The sequence below is a fragment of the Barbus barbus genome (genome assembly GCF_936440315.1).
Source record: "Barbus barbus genome assembly, chromosome: 20".
In the NCBI taxonomy this organism is placed as follows: domain Eukaryota; kingdom Metazoa; phylum Chordata; class Actinopteri; order Cypriniformes; family Cyprinidae; genus Barbus; species Barbus barbus.
In genome coordinates, this window is record NC_136748.1 from 19905835 (window position 1) to 19928921 (window position 23087).

The 23087-nt window shown below is 36.8% G+C and overlaps 1 protein-coding gene across 1 annotated transcript in view; it reads right to left on the reverse strand.

Moving 5' to 3' along the window:
* LOC306886659 (latent-transforming growth factor beta-binding protein 1-like) overlaps window positions 1-23087 on the reverse strand; it is a 91910-nt gene that overhangs the window by 44112 nt on the left and 24711 nt on the right. Inside the window, exons 4-8 of the mRNA XM_079443955.1 lie at window positions 16621-16775; window positions 7826-7993; window positions 2114-2317; window positions 1199-1458; window positions 106-208 (exon numbers count right to left, since the gene is read on the reverse strand). Of these exons, the coding sequence (XP_079300081.1) occupies window positions 106-208; window positions 1199-1458; window positions 2114-2317; window positions 7826-7993; window positions 16621-16775 (890 nt within the window). The remainder of the gene's footprint in view (window positions 1-105; window positions 209-1198; window positions 1459-2113; window positions 2318-7825; window positions 7994-16620; window positions 16776-23087) is intronic.

Sequence of the window (23087 nt, forward strand, 5' to 3'; positions counted from 1 at the left end):
GCTAGGTAGATGATTGTCTAACGGGTGTTTTTTTGTTTGAAAAAATTAGGCAGATAATTGTGTGAGACTAAAGTTTTTGTTTGTGTGAGCGAGGCAGTAGCTTACATGTTTTCTTGGGGCATTTTTGGCATTTGAGGAATCCCCATGATGTGCCCACCGTCCCACAACAGTCTTCTTGTTTAGACAGGCCAGGCAGAGCTTTCCCACACTACAACATAAAACACAATCAAATCCAGTAAGTTAAAAAAAGATTTAAAGAATAAGAGAGAAATACAGAGATACTCATCTAGACCATTTACCACACACGCATACATAATTCTGTTCACACACAGCTCATGATCCCTGTTCTTTCTGATCAACACTCTGATATCTCTCCCCTGACTCAATCTAATCTGCTGAACCAGGCACAAAACGAACAACAATCTGAGAGACGCCAATGATACACAACTCAAACAACCTGATAACACCCTCCTCTCTGCTGACATGAAAAGCCAAAGTCACAAATTAAGTCTGAATGGTTACAAAAACAGTCACGGCACTTTGCGATTAGAGTAAACAAACAAGACTGAGGTGAACTTGATAATAATAACTTGATAGACTAACAAATATAGGAGTAGAAGACAACTAGATGTTCTTTTAAGCTGGAGGCAGGTACTCTTTTCAGAATCATTCTTTTGTATTTCATCTGCAGTGCTCTTCTTAAGAGACAGATGTTCCCTTGAGCACCACAATGTTCTGGTGGGAGTCTAATCTCACTATTCATTTTGTCTTTCGCTCTACTTCTTGATCATCTGATGATAGCTGAAAATGAGTTGGTTTAAAAGACATTAAAACAGAGAGACGGAGAGTAATAGTGGATGATTCTCAGCTCACAGCAAAGGAGAGAGAGAGAGAGACAGATGAATAGAAAGGTATAAAGCTAGAGATGATATTTTAAAGACTGTTTTTGTCCATACAATAAAATTAAATGGGAAAATAACACTGGAAACATTGGCTTTCATTGTATGGACCAAAACACAGAGACATCTTTCAAAATATCTCCTTTTGAAGAAAGAATAATGGAAGAGGCGAGCAAATGATGACAGAAATTATATTTGTGGGTGAAATATCTACACGCAGTGTGAATATCGGATTTCCTAAAAAAAAAAAAAAAGCTTTAAACATTAGTTTACAAACAAACACTCTTTGTTTCTCTGACCTGCATTCCAGCAGTCTCCTGGAAGCAGCGTCCCAGCTGGTTCTTGGAAGTCACCGGCTGGTATTGGGGGTGCGTTTGCTGGTTGGGGTAAATGACGCTGCTGTGAGTATGTCCGTGTTGGATGCTCTGGCTGCTGCTGTGGTAGGTGAAGGTGTGACTGGACTGTGTGTTCTTGACCTGCCCGCTACTGTCCACCGGAGACACCTGATGGATCTGGACAGAGGCTTCTGGAGGATGTTTCACATGGACATTCACCAAACCTACAGAAAAGTTACACTTTAAGGGGGATTCATATGGTTTCAATACAATGTTAAGCTCAGTCAATAGCATTGGTGGTTAATTGGTGGTAATGTTAATTACTAGAAAAAAAATATTTTGACTCATCCCTTGTTTTCTCTAAAAAAGGAGCAAAAATTGAGATAACACTGATTGGGGTCAAGTGATTGGGGACAATTCCTGGCAGACTTAAATGCCGCAAAATGTGCTAATTTTATAAAAGCTCTTGCATTAATTATCCTATCAAAAAATGTGCATTACTTGAGATGTTTAATTAATTTTTACAGTCATTTTAGAGTTTTAGGGTTTATGGCGTTGAGCTGTATTGTCAAAGAAGTTGTACAGTTCTTCACAATAAACTCATTCTAACGCATATTGTTTAGATATTGTAGCTATACTGAGTATTTAAATGTTTATGACTCAGCCCCATTGACTTCCATAATAAGTGTCTCAATGTAACCTAGACTTTTATTATTATTATTATTAGTTTTTTTAAGAAAACAAAGGACAAATGAAAATTAATTTATTGTGGTAATTCTGAACCCTGTTTATTCTTTTAATAACAGCAAAGCCTTGTATTTCTGAATAACAAGTTTCAGCCAGATTTTCTACAGGTAAAAACAGAAATAAAAGTGTTACCCTGGTTTTGTCCAGTGCCGTAGGTGAGGGGTAACGTGTGCGTTGAGTGGACATGTGTCTTCTGTCCGTTTACGACAGTATGTTGACCCTGGTGGCCATTAGGATTTGCCATTTGGCAGAATTTTCCAGTAAAGTTTGGTGGACACTGGCACTTGTCCCGAGCGCTGCATTTTCCTCCATTCATGCAGGGCAAATGGCAAACAACTAAAACACACACACAAACAGGAAAGCGTGGTTAATCACAGGCATATCGGGTGACATTTTTCAATGTTTAATTTAGTGACAACTTCCTGTTCAGAGACCCATCACATTTAAGAGACTGACAAACATATACACAGATGAACCAACAAAATTATCATCAAACTTTAGTTTTGTCCTGTGTTTGAGGAAGTGTTTGCTTGTGGGCTGTTGTGTGCGTGTGTGTAGGTGCTTAAAGGCTTCACACAAAAGCTGTTTAGGAACTTTTGTGGTGGCGTGTAATGAGAGTTCTACGTGACACATTTCCACTGAAACATGCCATTATGGTGACGGGACCATTCTGCCATGAAACATCTTCGACTTTCTCTCTGCCTCGCTCGCTTTTAGCCATTTTTCACACTGTTTAAAATCTCACTTGAGCTTTTAGATCACATTCGGCTCAGTAATAATACTAGCAAAATGATGAATGGATTTAATTATCCCACCTGAGGTAAATAAACGTTTTGGGGCTTGATATTTTATGGCAATATGTTTGTGTTGTGGTATAGGTCATTATTTTGAACATTTAAATGAAGTGAACCTCATTCTCCTGTCGTGATATTCTTTAAAAACGTTCCCAAACCAAAAGACACGTAATATAATTAACCATCATGAACTCATCATGCTAAATGCCCATTAAAACAGCACGGCTGTCCTAACCACCACTCCCACACAGCACAACATGATGTAATTTCCTCTCAAACTGCATAGACCTCCTGTGGCCACTGTTCACTGTTCACTGTTCACAGTTCACTGACTGCAGATACCATAATTTAAGATTAAAGGGAGGGTAGACGGCTTACTTGGCTATCTAAATGATGACATATCACAGTCTTCTATTATTTTTACATACATTTTCACACTCTTTTTTTTATTCATGAGGCATTATTTAATTTATTTTTTCAAATGAGGGTAACCCCAAAGAGAGGTTTTGTCATATTTAACTATCTTCCAGGGACAATTTAGTCCCCAAGGTATAGCTAAACAACCCCACACTCACACACAAACAAATACATATATATTTTCTCCAATACATTGGTGTATTTATATAAATATTTACACTCACTCTGACAAAGCATGATTTATACACAACACGCGCACACATACTTTCATTATTTCTGCTCTAGTGGGAAATTTAGGACTATTCCACAGTGCCAACAGTGAACCTCAGGCAATAACTTGACACACTCATGTATCAACATTCAATCACGCACACATGCACACACTCATACACATCCTGCCCAACTGGTGAACTATACACAACACCACTATCTCCCGGACAGGAGGAAATAGAGCTGTATGAGTATAGCAGAAATGACAAGATAGCTAGCAGGAGCAGAATGACAGACCACACAGGCATTAACTTTCGCTCTTTCACACATTAATGACTATAACATGGTTTATTATATAAAAGAGGTGTATATATATTTATGAGATATACACATTGCTGATGTGGTGGTTAGATGATTTTTATTGTCAGAGCTGGCTTTATCTATAGCAACATGACAACTACAGAGGTTCTCAAACATACACAAACAAACACACACACTGACTTTCAGATGAGCTGACAGCCATGAACAGATCAACTAGAGCAGACCATAGTGGTTTTCATACTTGTTGAATATCTCTGGTGGAATATACATTTTGAAAACCCAACTAGGTGCAAATGAAAGAAGTCAAAACCCCAAAGAGTAAACAAACAACAACAAAATGCAGTATAAATGCATAAAATATTTCCTAAATTTATGATTGAAGTTAGGTTGTACAGTTGTGCCAAACAACTCTAAAATGGCCTTTGTATTTTATTTTTATTTTATTATCATTTTTATCCTCATTTTCCAATTGGTCACAATTATTTTTTTTTAGTTTATATTCTACATCAACCAACCCAAAAGCAAATATGCCAGCTAACTTCACTCATATATAATTTCATATTATGATTTTAGCCAGGTGGCATAATATATCACAGGCTTAAAATGCTAATATTAAAATATAGTTGGCTTTCACCAGTAGCATGATTTTTTTTTACTATTAATGTCTAGACGGAAGTGTTTTATTCTGTGCAATGTTTCACATAACGCACACTATCATTCAAAAGTTTGAGATCTACATTTATTTGATCTAATAAATTTGAAAATTATAAAATAATTTTCAAATATTATTACAATTTAAAACACCTGCTGTCTATTTTCATATATTTTCAAATGAAAGGTATTCCTGTGATGGCAAGGCTGAATTTTCAGCAGTCATTTCTCTAGTCTTCAGTGTCACATGACCCTTCAGAAACAATTCTATTATGCTGATTTGATGTTCAAGAAACATTTCTTATTATTATCAATGATGTAAATGGTTGTGCTGTGTATTGAAATATTGACAAAAAGTTCAAAAGAACAGTATTTATTTAACATTTTTATGACATTAAAAATGTCTTTACTGTCACTTTAGATCAACTTAATGCACCCTTGCTGAATAAAAGTTTTAATTCTTTAAAAAAATTTAGTGATCTGATACTTTTGAATGGTAGTGTATGGTGTTCAGATGTTAAGACTGTTAAGAAAACACCACTCTGAACAATTAAAATTAAAACAAAACACACACACACACACACACACACACACACAATCAGTCTTAAAGACCTCATGAGTCCAACATCCACATTGATTCTATACAACTAATCAAAAAATCTAGCAAGATTTTCTGATGGCATGTAAATATTAATGAAGATATGACTTTTTCCTTCTCTTCCACTCTCACAGAATGCTCAGGGACACACCCATTAAAATAATTTCAAAACTGGCAAATGAGTTTCACAAGTGAGAACAGAAAAGCAAGTCATCAGAGCTTTTTGTAATTGTGATGTCATTAGCCCACCTGGAATACCATTTCACTTGAAAAAAAGAGCAGCCACCTACAGCCCTTAAACAGACGGAGTAACATTTTCCTGTACACCCCAACGCCTCTTCTAGTACAGACAGGTTCAGTGGCAGCTCCATGGGGATGACTGTCAAAACACCCAACACAACTGTGTCCAACAACACATTTGGGTGAGACATATACACATACACAATTACTCAGGATGAACATTCAGCTCCAGTTGGAGCAGTCTGGACATCACTGGTGATTTTCAGAAGTACAGTAATACATTCCTATCTCCGGTGCAATCATAATAAAGGAGCATTCAGCTACATATCGATCAGTTGTGATAATGCTTTAGTATTTCTGTGAGATGGTCTATTGATCAATGTGGCAGTCAAAACCTAGAGTTGATCAATACTTCACAGGTCTGTCCTACAGTCTCTATGTGTGCATGGAGTACTGATAAAAAAAAAAATAACCATGACACAATGTCATTTTGCCAATTTTGATACTTGACCCGTTTGCCAATATATGCTATTCAGTATGTGCATAGTTTTAAGGTTCATGTGGTATTATATGAAGCATAAATGTTTATGCAATGATGTATAAGACTCAATGATTTTTAATGCATTTAACAAATTTGACATTAAAACAGTGTAATGAAAAAAAAGCCACACATTTTCCACAAAATTATCAAGAATTACTGTTTTCAACATGATAATAATAAGAAATGTTTCTTGAGCACCAAATCAGCATATTAGAGTGATTTCTGAAGGATCATGTGGCATCAAAAATCTTACTGTCCCCAAACTTTTGAAGGGTGATGTATGGGGAAAGGTATATTTAATTATTGCACATTTGCTCTGAGATCAGTCAAATTACTAAATCTATTGACAGCTCTAGTTTCATTTATCATTTGCCTGAGGTTGTTTAAGGTATCGATTTAGCATCAACACTGAGGAACGAGAGGTTGGTCCAGAGTACTGAAGCCAAAATCTTGGTATTGATCTAACTCTAATGTGTGTGTGTCTCCATTCTCCACAGTGCTGGAGCTCAGCCTGGGATCTCTCCTCCCAGCTGCGTCTGGATCAGAGCTGACAGAACGCTCTGTGTTCCTTATAAGGCCACACACACTCACCCACTCCAGACGCTCACCTCATTCAGACAAACAGCTTGCCGGGGAGAGAGAGAGAATGACATCTTAGCACCATGCACAAACTCTGCTTATTCTGAGAGTATCTGTCTGAACACTTACTTCTCTGAGCTTTCCTGACCCTCTTATATGGAATACAATTTCAGCCACTCAACCTGCCGGGTGCTGATTACAAAACCCACTGGTGAAAACAACCCCTAGATGAATGCTACCCTTGTGTCCACAAAGTAATTGGATTCGAAAGAATCCCTTATGTAACAACAATGTGTATAAATTGTGTCTATTGCTTCATTTTTGACCCTAATGCAAGTCACAAAGTAACTCTTGCAATCCCCCAATACAGAACCTTAAAGAGCAGTGGAGCAAGAAGTGAATGTACTTTTTGACTTTACTTAGAAAGGATGTGTTTCCCAATCTTTTTTGTCTTGTACTCCCAAAAACCCCATTGACTAGAAATGTGCTCCTACTAATTCATATTATTTAGCATTCATATTCAAACTAATATAAAAAATATATAAAAAGTCACTTTATATCAACTGAGTGGGTAAAAAAAAGGCTCACCAAGTAGCTTCCACTGTCTATAATAAGACGCCCGAGTTTGTCTTTCATGAGTTTTGACAGTTCTGGGGCAATCACACTTGCTTTGCAACGATTTGTATCGTAAAAAGCGCTATACAAATAAACTTGAACTTCAACTTTCTCTGAAAGAAATGCCAAATTAACTTATACATGAAATCCAAATGGAATGTTTAACAACAGTAATTTGCATATTCTATATTAGAATTCAAATCTGATGCTCAAGAAGTAAAAAACATCATCTATGAGCAAATATATCATAATTTGGGCAAATATTAATGAGACGTTAACAAAAAAGTATCAAAGACTCTACCACAGCAAATCAAATGCATTCCAAATGCCCTGATTGGGAACCACCAGATTACGCAACTAAGAAGTGTGTGAAGAACCCAGACTGCTCTGTCTCTATTCAGGAGGCTGAGCCGGGAAGTAAATGAACATGAACCGGCTGAGCCGGAGGGCAGAAGACATTCTGCTGTGTCATAACCACATGCTCTCGATCCATTCTCAGCCCTCATTGTGAAATATCACTGCTGGAAACGAACCTAGAAGAACTGAGGACCAATTATGTAGGTTTTTCAGACACAGTCTAAAGCATCTTAAACTTTTCCACACTATCTGCCAGGCAAGTGAAAACTCCCCTCCGAACTGCGACTAGAAACACATCCAAACATCAGCCATAATTATAGGCCTGTCTAATGCTGGACATGATGTAACAAGCCCACAGCCAGCTGTTCTCCATTCAGTATACAGCAAAATCAAGCATACACATATACATTCAATAAAGTCCAGTTACCAAAAAAGGAATCAGATGTTCTACAAAGACCTGGATGAATGAAAATTCCCACTTTTCCCACAATACATTGAGAAGAGGCGGCGATGCCACTCACCGACTCTGAAGTTGGGGGAGGTGAGCGTGTCCGTGGCATGCCCGTTCTCACTGATGATAGTGGTGGTGTTGCCCTGCTGACAGCTGTTCTGACAGCGGCCGTTGGTGCAGGTCATCTTGCAGATAGTCGGGGTGAAGACCACCTTGATCCGGCCTGTGTGGTTCCCTACTGCAGCCCAGCAAAGCAGAGACATCAACAGAGAGAAGAGAGAAAAATCCATCAGTCTGGACGGCATGGCTTTCATAAACAACTCAGAACGACTCTCTCTCACTTTTGTAGGCAGTGTCTGGCAGAACAGCTCAGGAGTTCAGCTTTAAGAAAGTGAAACAAGAGAGGGAGTGAGAAGGAGAGAGGCTGGAGAAAGGAAAAAAATCTTTCTGTTGTCTTGTCTTTTCTTAGTCTCCTGTACGTGTTCCCCTGTGACTGTCTGATTCATTTTTCGTCCATTCCCTCCTTTTCTCTGTCCTTGGTCCAACATGAGGAGGTTACTGGGGGAAAAAAATAGAAGCAAAAGAGCGAGAGAGAAAAAGAGAGAGAGAGAGACTAGCAAACAACTCTGGGACCAGACCCAGCTCTTCTCGCAGGATTCGGACAAAGTAACCACAACTCCAAACCTTATACAGCAATAAAAAAAAGGGAATGTCGGCTTTTCCCAACTAACTCTCCTTTCTAACTAAAGCTACGACTACTAATCAAACATATTAATATTATTAACTAGGAAAAGTGTATAGTTTTTTATGTTAATCAGGTTTGGCTAAATGTAAAACATCAAATTAAAGAAAAATTAATAATTGTCAGATTAATTGATTATAAAATTGTTGTTAGTTGAAGTCCAGTTCCAACCTCTTTGTCTCTCTTAAGCAGCTTCATCTCTTACCAGCATAAATAGACTTTCACACCTCCATCTGAAAAATGCAGGGAAAACAAATTTCCTAAAATAGTCTGTCCTGAATCCTTTAATTTAAATGATGTCATTTCCACCTGAAAAACTATGTGGAAAAGAATCTACCCACATTCTCCTCTCTGCGTCTAGTTAATTAATTCATTGTATTAGTGAGCATGTTATTTAAATTGCAGTCTGATACACTCTTGGCATCACCGTCTCACTAAATATTTTCCAGTCAGACGTCTGTAGATATTCCTGGCCTGTTTTCTACTCGATTACCTGCCTGTTTTTCTGTCTGCTTCCTGTTTCTTATGTTTCTGTCTCTATTCCTGACCTTTAAACTATCATTCATCCTCCATCGATCCATTTAAAACAAATCTCTTATTTCACCAAAAAATACTATGAATTACAAAAAAAAGAGAACAATTAGACGTCATGACTTTCCCATGACTTTCTTCTGTGGGACATTAAAAAGGTTTATACCGTAAAAGTTTTATAAAAGTAGTCCATACGGTTTGTGCAGACCATCCATACAGTTTGTGTGTCACATCATAGATTGTGTGAAGAACAGAGTGAAATTTGCATGCTAATTTGAATTAGTGTGACTGTGGTTTTTATGACTTTTTTCACCAAAAGTCACCAACATCTGTATTATGCTTATAAGACTAAGCCTTATAATGCTTAGTCTCCTTCCCTTTCTCTGCTATGTAAAGCAAATCAACTAGAATCTAACATGTAACCTTTCCTCAAAGATCAAACAATATCTCCACAGACACAAGAGAAATCAGTTAGATACTGATGACGCTAACACACATTACAGCAGCTGTTATGAAGTGAGAAAGGAAAGTAAATTGAGGAAGACACACAGAGTGTACAGCAACAGACGACAAGAGATGAATGGCTTTACCAGAGCGCCACCCGCACACACACACACACACACACACACACAGAGGGCTGCTGACAGGCCGTCTCTCATGTTGGACAGACCTCACCGGGTGCCAGACGCCTAAGACATTGAGAAACTAGTCAGTCTGCTTTAACCACCATAAACCGCAAATACACTTTTAGTTACCATAGGAAATACCACAGACTTGTTTTGTTTTTATATAAAACTAATTATAAAACATAACCTCAGATTTGATGCTAGGATTTCAGTCCCCTACCTGGACATGAGCTAATGTGGTTTAAAGGGATATTTCTTCCCTTTCAAGTAAGAGATGGCAAACCTTGCTCAAAGTTTTCTCTTTTTTTTTTTTTCTTTAAATAAATTAATATTAATACAACGTCTGTATTTCATCAGTTATATCATGATATGACAAACTGATTTAAATGTTAACTCAGTCTTTTTGAATGATTCATTACAAGAAATGGATCAAGAGAGTCATTTGGTCAGGAATCAAACAACACTGATTGCTTATTTGTCAATTCAATTATAAGATTAATTTCTTAATAGAAAAGTGTGTTTTCTTGTCAATATTTTGCAGTAGACACCCTTTTTTCTTTTTACTTTGAATTCGGTCCACTTCACCTGAAGCTGTAGATTCAGCAGTAATAATAGAAAAGATTTTGAGAATTTAGATCATTAAAATCAAGACTTTGATTAACAGGAAAATTAATATTTTTACCCTGTTCTCCCTTTATGTCTATTGCTAACAAATTAGACTATTAGGCTACCTTGGAAGACATATACTTAAATGTTTGTTTTAGTCAGATTTAGCAGGAATTAATGAGATAAAATGACATTCTCCTACAAGCTGTTTCTATTTTAGAGAATCAGAAACATGTAGCACAGCCTTTGCTGTCTGATTTGTGCTCAAATTTACTTTTGAAGTGTTCCTTGTCCCCAAAGAAAATCAAGGTGAACCAACACACAAATACAGCATTTGTGCTAAATCTGAAGTGTGAAAAAACAGAATATTTTTTCCTTCGCTGCTGTATAGCCTAGTTCTGGTTCAGCAGCTATGTTAGGATATGTTATCTGTTTTTCTGAGAGATACATCTTAACATCTCAAATCTGTGGTGATTGATCCGGTTGGTGTTAATTTGCTATGAGGGTACTCTGTGATAAATTGGATATCATAGATTATACATGATAAAACGTTTGAAATTTGTGACATTTAATAAAAAGGGTCTGCACAGCCCCATTAAAAGAAAAAGAGTCTATATGTACCTTAAAAAGCTGGGGGCAGAAATACTTTTCCTACAGGAAACTCATTTAACAGACTAAAATTAAAAAGGGAATGGGTTGGTCAGGTGTTTGCATCCTCATTTAAGTCTAGGGGAACCGCTATCCTTATAAAAAAGAAAAATCCCTTTCACAGTTACGAAGTCGATATTCGATCCTTCAGGACGATATGTAATGATACAAGGGCATATGTATTCTGAACAGTGGACGATGCTGAATATATATGCTCCAAATATTGACGATCATTTGTTTATGCAAAATGTTTTCCTTCAAATTGCTCAATCATCAGGCTCGCTGTTGGTTGGTGGAGACTTCAATTTTTGTCTAGACAACGTACTTGATAGATCTTCAACTAAACCAGTGTCTCTTTCTAAAGCTGCTAAATCCACCACTGCTTTTATGAAGGATTTAAACCTTACAGATGTTTAGAGGCAGAATCATCCACAAGATAGAGGGTACTCACATCCATTATTCACATCCTCATGACACGCATACTCGTATAGATTATTTCTTGTTATCCACCCAATTTCTGTATCGTGTGCTGGATATTGAATATCTCCCACGTTTATTGAGTGACCATTCTCCCTTGGTAATGTCATTGTCTATCCCGGAGGAAACAAGAGGGACTTACAGGTGGAGACTAAATCCCATCCTTCTTAAACAATCTGAATTCCGCAAATTTATAAGAGAACAAATTTATATTTTTACTTCTCCTAATAAATCTTCTTGTACTAACAGTTTTATATTATGGGACATTTTAAAAGCTTATCTTAGGGGACAATGTATTTCATATACTAATAGGCTAAGAAAAATAAATAGAATCTGAAATTTCAACACTGGAAAAATTATATCACAGGGCTCAGTCTAAGGATGTTTATAAGGAATTAATTAATAAAAAATTGGAGTATAATAAAATTGAATACTTACCAGGCAGAGAGGGCTATTATTAGTTCTAAACAGCGTTATTATGAACTTGGCGAGAAAGCGCATAAGTTTTGTCCTGGCAATTAAAACGAGACAAACAAAAACGAACGATAAATGCTATAAATACAGGTAATGAAGAAACATACAATCCTACAGAGATTAATGATGCATTTAAGCAGTACTATACCGAGTTATATACTTCTTAGACAGGTACAGACCATTCACAAATGAACGCTTTCTTGTCCTCAGTTCATCTGCCATGTCTTTCAGAGGAAGATAGGATTAGTTTGGATCTACCTTTCTCTGCCCCAGAGTTGATCGAAGCCATTCATCTATTGCCTAATAATAAATCTCCAGGTGAAGATGGCTTTCCATCTGAATTTTATAAAGAATTTAAAGATTTTCTCGTGCCATATTTGATGGAAGTGCTTGAACAATCTAGGGCGGATAAATGTTTTCCAGAGTCTTTCTCCAATGCAATAATTTCAGTTATTTATAAGAAAGGTAAGGATCCGTTAAAATGTGCCTCTTACAGGCCAATTTCACTCCTTAAGGTGGATTATAAATTAGTTACCAAAATGATAGCCAAGAGATTAGAAACTCGTATTCCATTTCTGATTAACCCAGATCAGACTGGTTTTGTAATTGAGAGATTATTTTCAAAAACAATCTGAGCAGATTTTTTAATATTATCCATATGGCTAAAGAAAAACATGTACCCGGGGTGGCTGTTTCTCTCGATGCTGAAAAGGCTTTTGATTGGGTCGAATGGCCATACCTACTTGAGGTATTGAAAAAAATCTGGATTTAGAGCAGCATATATTGACCTAATTCAATCACTTTATAAATCCCCTAAGGCAAAAATTGTTACAAACTGAATCATTTCTGCTTCATTCCCTTTGTACAGAGGATATAGACAGGGATGCCCCCTTAGCCCAGCTCTCTTTGCTCTTGCAATCGAACCTCTAGCTGAAGCCATCAGATCCAATCCTAATATAAAAGGCTTTGAAATTGGCCCCGAAACTCATAAAATATCATTGTTTGCTGATGATATTCTGTTATTTTCTCACTAATCCTAAAGAGTCTTTATTTAGTTTAAAGAATACTTTACAATTATATAGCACTTTCTCTGGGTATAAAGTTAATATTGACAAAAGTGAAATTTTACCATTGTCAGGGTTTGACCGTATACTGCACTGGATGGTTTTTATTTTAAGTGCTCACCCAGTGGTATTAAATGTTTAGGTATACAAGTAGATTGTAATTTCAAGAATCAATTTGGCCAGTCTCTTAGAAAAAGTGGGAAAAGATTTAACTAATTGGATGGATCTACCCCTCACTTTACTTGGTAGAATAAATGCAGTTAAAATAAATATTTTGCCCAAATTTTTATACGTTTCAATCTCTTCCGATTTCCATCTCTAAATCTTTTTTCACTACTTAATGGCTTGATTAGATCATTTATTTGGCACTGTAAAACTCTGAGGGTCAGCCTTGATAAATTGGCTTTAGATTACAAGCAAGGAGGACTGAGGCTTCCCAATTTTAAAATGTATTATTGGGCAGTCCAATGCAGATATTTGGCACACACTGTAAAAAAAAAAGAAAAAGTTGAGCCAACTTAAAATTTTAAGGCAACCAGCTTCAGCAGAACTTCTTTTAAGTTTATACAACAAAAAGTTGAGAATCTCCTACAAAAATAAGTTGAGAGAACTCAAAAATCAGCTGAAGCTGGTTGCCTTAAAAAATTTTTTTTTTACAGTGCAGATGTTTACTAGTACCCCTTTTCCCTCTTGGCTTAATATGGAGAAATTTGAGATGAAAGAAGAATGTCCTACCAATTTATTGTATACATTGGATGATATACTGATCAAAAGAAAAACCAATAATCCAATGATTATTCATTCAGTTCAAACTTGGAAGCTGCGGTCACTGCTGGGACAGGCTAATTTTCTTTCTCCTAAAAAACCTTTATGAGGAAACAGAATGTGTCATCAAAACAAAAATTTTAGGATTTGGTTCGAAAAGGAACACATTTGGAGCATTGCTTTGATGATGGCATTTGAACAGTTAAAGAAAAAATATAATTTGAGTAATAAAGAAATTTTTAGTTATCTGCAATTACGAGATTGTTTAAGGGTCAAATTAAAAAGTTATCCCAAGATACCTGATTTGACAGGTATTGAGCAAATCTGTTATTCTGATAAACCACTGTATAATAGATGGGAGCAAGATTTGGGCATAAGAAAAGATGGGGACCTATGGGGTCAATTATGTAAAGATGGGGTCACTTCAACCTTGTATTCCAGATATAGATTAATTCAGTTACATTTTTTTACACCAACTTTATTACACTCCATCCAGATTGCATAAATTTAATAACAGTATTTCACCCCTTTGCTTCAGAAGAAGGAACATTTTTACATTCTACCTGGTTGTGTCCGAAAGTGATGGAGTTTTTGGTGCAAGTATGTAACATTGTATCACAAATCCATGGAAGTACTTTTCCAGTGGACCCAGAGGTGTGTTTACTAGGTAATTTTACCAACTCCAACCTCCGACATAGTCAAGCGATTAAGCTGACTGAAATGTTAATAATAGCTAAAAAATGTATTGCACTAAAATGGAAAGCACACAATGAGGTGCTGATTGGATTGTGGCTGTCGGAGGTGTGCAGTTGTGTATCGTTAGAAAAGATTACATATTCTATGAGGGGCAGGAGTTAATTATTTAATCTGGGACCCATTTGTTAATTATATAAAAACAGTACCACATCATTTCATTTGATAAGAGCTGATGTTAAACTGTCATATTTTATTTGTTAAATATGTTATACTTGTGATATTTATATTGTATCTCTCTCCTTGTTTTTTTATTATTATTTCTCCTTTGTGTTTGTCTGTTGTTTGTTGTTATTATGTTTGAAAAAAAAAAAAAAGATTTCTGTTCAAACTGTAGATCTAACCCAATCCCCTTTCTTTCCATCAATCCATAAATCCAATCAAAACCACAAATGTAACATGAGGTCAACAGGAAGTCAGATGCTTGTCTCTTACGGCCTACAGATTAACGTAATGTAATATGTAAAGGTCTGTCTCCCTCTGAGTGAACCCGGTCACTTCTGTACGATCCGACATCCAGTCAGAGTGCGGTTTGGCTGAGTTTCAAAGCAGTGAGAAACGGCATGTCAGACAACAACACCATGAAAAAACAGTTACCCAATACCCCACGGGCTCCTCCTTGCATTGGTATTACAGCAGAGCTCTGGCTCTATTCTGCAGAGTTGTGTAACGCTGCCAGTCTGCAGGGCAGGAAGAGGGATAATAGATGTCATGCTACACATTAGTTCTGCCGCCCCACTGTCCCCTCATTCACATGCAGAACTACTGTATCTAATCCTCTCACCTGCCTCCTAAGAGCACTACCCTCAATGACCGTTTATTGTAATGCTCTGTCATTTAATTTTCCCCCTCTCTCTTTCTCTTTTCTCCAGTTCTTGCCTTCCCTCATGGCCAGGCTTTTATCTAAAATTACCCAGACAAAATGAGGCTAATAACTCACTTTAGACAGTGCAGCGCACAAGGCAATGCTTAAGTCTTTATACGATTTCAACCAGAGGATCCGCTTGGGAAAAAAAAACTATGGGGCCATAACTTAAGGGCTGACCTGCAGCAATACAAAATTACAATAAATGAGACGACAGCAGACAATCAATAAAGAGGCGAAAGCAGAAAGTAGGGTCTAAAACACACATGTCTGTGGTTGTGAACCGTCTAACCACTAATTTGTACTTTGGATTCCCACACCTTTTGATCAATGAATTTCCTTACTTTTCCATGACATCCTGGTGGTTTATGATAGATAATGTTGTTTAAAAATAATTTTATAGCTACTGTACTATAGCTTAATTATAATTTTATAGCTATTTCATACATTTCCATAACTCTTCTAGGCTTGGAAGTTTTAATATTCATTTTTAATATTGATGACTGTGGGAACCCTGTTTTATCATCATCTTCAACTTCATACTACAGCTGTATAACAAAATCAGACTGTCATCTCACAGTGTTACAGACACGGAGCTAAACGTTTCTAAGCGAGCCAGACATGCTGTCACCCTGCTCATGGAATGTTGCACGGTGTGTGTGATCTGTCATTCCGTCAAACACCCAGGGCTTCATGCAGAGTCAGTGAGACTTGTTGAAATATAAAAACTGCTACATTAAATAACATTATGAGATGCTGATGTCACTCTTTCTCAGATCTCTTCAACAGGAGGAGATGCTTTGGGATTACATCAATGTGTCAAAATTATAGACAATGGAAGCCAAGACATACACTACTGTGCAAAAGTTTGGAGTGGGTAAGATTTAAATTTTTTCACCAAGGATGCATTTATTTGATTGAAAATACAGTAAAAACAGTAATAATGTGAAATATTATTACAATTTGAAATAACTGTTTTCTATTTGAATATATAATTTATTTGTGTGATGGCAAAGCTGAATTTTGAGCAGCCACTACTCCAGTCTTCAGTGTCACATGAACAATTCTTCCGTCAAGTAAATACAGTGCAGGTTAAACAACGCCAAACATCATTAGTTTTTATATTTTTTGTGACTTAAATTTCAATGTGTTTCTCACACATATCGTATGACTTAGAATATAGTGCAAAAGCCTTTTGAACAACTTTACAGTGGTTTTTAGGTGTTTTAATTGACATGCTCATGTGCTGTGTAAGACAACACACAAAAAAGCATTAAATTCAAAGAAATCCAGCACTTGATGGATTGTACTTACCATTTATTGGATTGTGTCCCACTGAAAGAGGGATGGCCCGGTTCAGGGTGGGTCCGACTCCGTGCACCTGTGTGTGAGTGTGGTAGTTTTTCTGTTGAACCATGAATTTCTGGGTTTTGCTTTGGTGCATCGTCATTGAAACTGGGTTTTGTACTCTGCAAGATACAAACATAAAAAAAAAGTCAACACCTTACTTTTTCAAGTGTTTTTTACTGTTATTTTTTCTTTCTGTCACTCTGTTTTTCTGTTACAATGATTTATGGACATATTGAAAATTCATATATTTATATTATTTATGTATTCATATTTTAATTTATTTGGTTTTCATTTTGATTAATTACCTGCTCAAGGCCATATGGAAAACCATAGTACCTTGAACATGCAGACATTCTTTTGGTCACATGTAAATGAAACCAATCACTTGCAACATAGAAAACACATCAGCATTTCACATGATTCATATTTGTTTTGCATTATGTTGATCACACACATACAGCTGAATGCCAGCACATAGACAAATATCAATCATAGCACATGACACTCTCTTTCTGTTATAATCTTATTCATTTTTCTGTAAAACCCTTCTTCTTTCTTTTAGTATATCATAATAGAGTTTACTGGCCAAGAGAGCTCAATTATGAATGAATGAAATACTGCTGCTTCAGTTTGTTGCAGTGCAGTCAGGGATTGCCTTCACCACCAGTGTTAACTTAACAATTTTGGTAACTGAAATAAAGCTGAAATAAAATAAATTATAAATATTGCATGATAAACTTACTAAAGTAAAGTACTAAAACTGCACTCAAATTAAGCACTAAAATTAACACAAAAATGAAAGCTATACAGAAATATAAAAAATTTGTAAAAATTATGAATGCACATAATATCCACTACCATTAAAACGAAAACTGAAAAAAGCCAATTCAAAATATTAAATATATTTACTAAAATAAGGACACAATGTTGCTGTAGAATTTGGCCAAAATGAGCCATCTCATAAGACAGCATAATGTTGCTGTCTACCTTTTGGAAAGTCCCTTAAAATGCTCTTTAGATAGTCAGCTCACTAGCTTTTGGACCGGAGTACAGAACACAATGTAAAAACCAAATACAGCCAAATTCCCCACAAGAAATCTGTAAGGGGATTATGGGTACTGATAATTATCAGCTACGTCTGTGTGAAAGTATCAAACATCTTGCTAATAAGGAGACAAAACACAGCACACAGCTGTGAGGAAACGGATGTGTAATGTAATTTGTCTTTCATACGTCTATTAGGATGAAGAAAACAGGGATGTGGTTGCTCAGAATCACAGCTGGGAAGCTTTCTAAGACGATGACGCACAGGACTAAATCAGGGTCGGCAACTTAGAATAACAGCACAGACCTCAGATCTGTCTGAATGGTGTACTCTTAGGGATAGTCCACCCTAAAATGCATTCACCATCATGTTGTTCCAAACCTGTATCTGACTATTCTATCAAAAAGTTTTGGTTCCCATGGACTTCCATTGTATGGACAAAAATGTGATGCAAGTCAATGGGAATGGAAACTCTTTGCTTACTGACATTCATACAGGTTTGGAATGACATGAGGGTGACATGTTGACAGAATTTTAACTTTTGGGTGAACCACACATTTAAGGGCCATTCTAAATTAAATCAACTTGCAATTAAATAGTGACCAGACATCAATAATGTGACATCAACACTGACAAGTACTGCAGAGTTTGACTTTATGCAAATGAGCAGTTACGCGAGGCGACAACTACCAATGGGAGTGCAGGCTGTGATCGCCACCTTTCAGTGCAAGCAAGGCTTTAGACATAACAACATGCTTTTTATCCACAACAAAGCGAGAATGTGAGGACAAAGTGTATAAACAGCGTCTGATTTCTGATCAAATGTAAAGCAACGGAAGGAGCAGATACACAAAAACGAGTAAACAAAATGAGAATATGTACAAGGAAAGTGTAAACAGAGGTTGCTTTTCTCCACTGATCTCTCATCTTGTCTTTCACACTATTCAGCTTTGTTGCTCAGTCTGTATTTCATCTCTTGTTTGATGTTTCCAAAGAGGTCTCATTTTTAAATGCATGTTTGTACTGTTCTTAAAGGGATAGTTCCCCAAAAAATGAAAATTCGGTCATCATTTACTCACCCTCAAGTAGTTCCAAACCTGTATGAATTTATTTGTTTTGCTGAACACAAAGGAAGATATTTTGAAGAAAGTTTGTAACCAGGCTGTTTTGGGGCACCATTGACTTCCTCCATAGTAGAAAAAAAAGAAAATACTATGGAAGTCAATGGTGCCCCAGAACTGTTCTGTTTCCCACATTCTTCAGAATATCTTCCTTTGTGTTCCACAGAACAAAGACATTCATACAGGTTTGGAACTACTTGAGGGTGAGTAAATGATGACAGAATTTTCATTTTTGGGGGAACTATCCCTTTAATGTCATGCAATGTGTTAGGGCATAGTCTCTCACCCTTTCTCACAGTCGTTACATACAATAGTTTACTTCTGTGCCGTGCATATGTACCAACAGATCAAACGATTTAAAGACCAGTCAATTGGCTCAGTGTTTACAACTCTGAGGTTAGAAAACACAGCCAAACAGATATAGTATAAAAGGTTTTAGCAACTATTTTGTATTTTAGTTATGAGAGGGTGAATGCCAACTCGTTTAGACTCACAAGTCAAGCCTTGAGCAAGGACTAATTGAATTTGTCTGGGAAAAACATATAATATAATGATTAGCCTCTAAGAGCTGAGATTGGGCCCTCCACTCCAGAGCAGCAAACACAAAACCAACTTGACAAACATACTGTATGGTTACAGGTTTTGCTGTCAACAAACATGGCCATGCTTGTTCACCATCAAGACCAGCATAAACCACCCTGAACCAGCATGACAATTCAAGTTGGTCTTTTCAGAAGTAAAACCAGTTACACCCCACAAACAGAGAACATTACAGTTTACAAAGAGCAGACCACACACATAAAAGGAAAGAGTTTAAAATGTCTCTTCCTGAACAGGTGAAAATCAATGAGCTGTGTAAGTGCTTATAAACTCTCTCTCTCTCTCTCTCTCTCTCTCTCTCTCTCTCTCTCACACACACACACACACACACACACACCATCACATGTCCTGGACAGTGGAAGCTGATATGTGGTGAGAACTAGTGGAAGACAGTGTTTCAAGCATTTCCAAATGCATCTCTCCATTTTCCCGCTATCACACATGCTATCACACATCATACATGCATGTACACCGACAATGGGGGTTATGCGCAACAGACTTCCGCATTCTGTAAAACAGGTCTCCTCACTTTCGTTTCAAGTGTTTTGCATGTGCTTAGTTAAACATGGAGCGGTTTTAATCAAGATTTCTTCAAAGGAGATTCCAAAGATGATCATAACCTATGTCCATCACATATGTGACCCTGGACCACAAAACCAGTCATAACAAGGGTCAATTTTTCAAAAATAAGCTTTCCATTGATGTATGGTTTGTTAGGATAGGACAATATTTGGCTGAGATACTATAACTATTTGAAAATCTGGAATCTGAAGGTGCAAAAAAATCTAAATATTGAGAAAATCGCTTTTAAAATTGTTAAAATTAAGTCCTTAGCAATGCATATTACTAATCAAAAATTAAGTTTTGATATATTTCCAGTAGGAAATTTACAAAATATCTTCATGGAACATAAGCTTTATTTAATATCCTAATGATTTTTGGCATAAAAGAAAAATCAATAATTTTGACCCATACAATATATTTTTGGCTATTGCTACAAATATACCCCAGCGACTTAAGACTGGTTTTGTGGTCCAGGGTCACATATGTGGATTGATATCGAAAAGTTTATTTTTATTCTTTTCACTAACATTTAGATATTGAAATTGAATAAAACAGCAACAATAAAAACAACTAGCTAGGTTAGCGCCTACCTACCTAAGTCCCTAGATATCATCATTAATTCATACGGCTAACACATTCTCCGACAAGCGAATGGAATGGGACCTGTTTTCCAGGTTTGGTCAGGTGACGTTTGACATATACCCCATTCATTCCACCTTAAATGTAGAATCAGTGTCCCATATAAACACACACACATACTCTCAAGCAAGAGACCATCTTTAGAAAGTTTAACGATGCATTTGCTGAGAGTGATGAACTGCTGCACAGGAGAGCTGGTACAAAAATCCCTTATGGAGATGAACTGGGCATGTATTATGCTAATTCGTAATTGCAGGTACGTGCTCTACATTCAAAATAATCCAGATTTATAAACATTAAAATGAGGGAATGAATAAATTAAATGCATGAGAATTTTGTGTGATAACTGTGTCTGCCAATTCAAGTAAGAACACTTGTGCACAATTACTAATGAATGCAGCCCAACGCAGTGAAGCTGGGTGTTTGGGTGATTGTTTGGGCGTTGCCCAAGCAAGCACTATTACTAATAAAGCCTAGAGCATTAAAAGCCAGAATGGGTTTATAATTCTAAAGCCAGCACTCATGATCTTCCTAATAAGCTGCATTACCAGACCTGGTGTGGAAAGAGCTGTGGGTTTCCTGCACACGTAGACAGGAAAACTGAATTTTGTGTCCGTGTTTGTGAAGGAGGCCAGCTGATTTGTTCTAATCTCCTCCAAGAGGACTATACTACACCACGACTGTCTCTCATGTTCTTATGCCAGCGGGCATCTCGTAGCTCTTCCTCAACAGGTGCACGAGCTGGCAGCCACAGCGACGGGGAGGACATGTGTCTCTTTTATTGTCTCTCTTTCTCGCACATTGCTCCCTGGCTTCTCGTCTGACAGGTGTCTGGACAGGTCTACCACACTAAATCCGAGGTGCTCCATGAATCCAGACTCTGGTTCACTGCCAGGCTGCATTTCAGCTTGAAACCAAACAACACAAGAAACCTGACCAACCCAGCACCTGTGGATCGCTGTAACAGTTCAAACACATACACGCAAACACACTACACCAACCACACAGACCCTCTCTAAATACATACACACACACACACTCAAGCCAAACCATATACACACACCCACCCACACAAACCACACACATACACTCTTTCTAAATGCCTACACGCTAACCACACACCCAGACACACACAGTCTGTAAATACATTTAAACCCACACACAAACACTGTCCATACACACATATCCTCCATAAAACACCAGACCTAGTTGAAACCCTCTCATACAGGCTACACACAAATGCACATATAAATGAGGACATTTATAAAAAAGATCAGTCCTTAAGACACTTAGGACTGTGACGTAAAGCCCAAACACCCACAACCGCAGACTGCGTAAGACTATCCCTGAAGAAAACCCTCCCTGAAGGGCTGACTAGACGCTTTCAACACCACATAACACACGCGTGTAAGATGTACGCAGCACATTTGATGAATGCATGTGAAATACAGCATTCTCTTACACTTGTTATTGAATGTTCAGCAGACGGTGACATAAATCTGTGAATACACGTGTGCCGTAATGTAAATCATTGTAAGGAAACCATTGGGTTTGTGCCCAGATGTGCTCTGTGGCCCAGACCATTTTTTCAGTATGTTTAGCACAGACAACTAAGCACTGTTCAAGTTATAATTGTCTTCCTGTGGACCGCAGAAAGGGATGGAGATGGATGTACTGAAGTATTTTTCAGCATCAACTCTAGAACAAATATCTCATTGTACCATTAGAGTTGTGCACTTTCATGTCGCTTTCACTAGGGTTCAAAACTACATGTTTTAAAAATCAGTTAGTCTAGTCTATATTTAGTTGACTAAGCAGTCTTAAAGGGACACTTCAACCTAAAATTTAAGTTCTTCCTTTATTATTCCCCCTATTTTTTTTCAAACCTGACTTTTTTATACTGTAGCACACAAAAGAATGCATTTTGAAAGAAGTTTATTATATTCACCAAAGCTGCATTTATTTGATAAAAATACAATAATATTGGTAAATATTATTACAATTTAAAAAAAGTTTTCTTTTTAAAAATATTAATGAAATATATAAGATATAAGAAATGTAATTTATTCCTCTAATAGCAAAGCTAAATTTTCAGCATCCATTACTCCAGTGTTCAGTGTGACACGATCCTTCAGAAATAATTCTAATTTGATGCTTAAGAAACATTTCTTATTATCATCAAGGTTGAAAACTGTTGTTCTGTTGAACATTTTTATATAAAACATGTTACTTTTTTCAGGAGTCTTTGATGAATAGAAAGTTCAAAAGAACATCATGAACATTATGATTGTTAGTAACATTTCTTGCTGAATAAAGTATTATTTTCATGACCCTAATTTACCTGAAACTTTTGAATGGAAGCATACAGTAGATTAACTTCATGCTTTAAAGGGCACTATGAAAAATAGTCAGTGGGAAAATGTATAATATTTACGATTTATACATTTTATGCAATCTTTTTA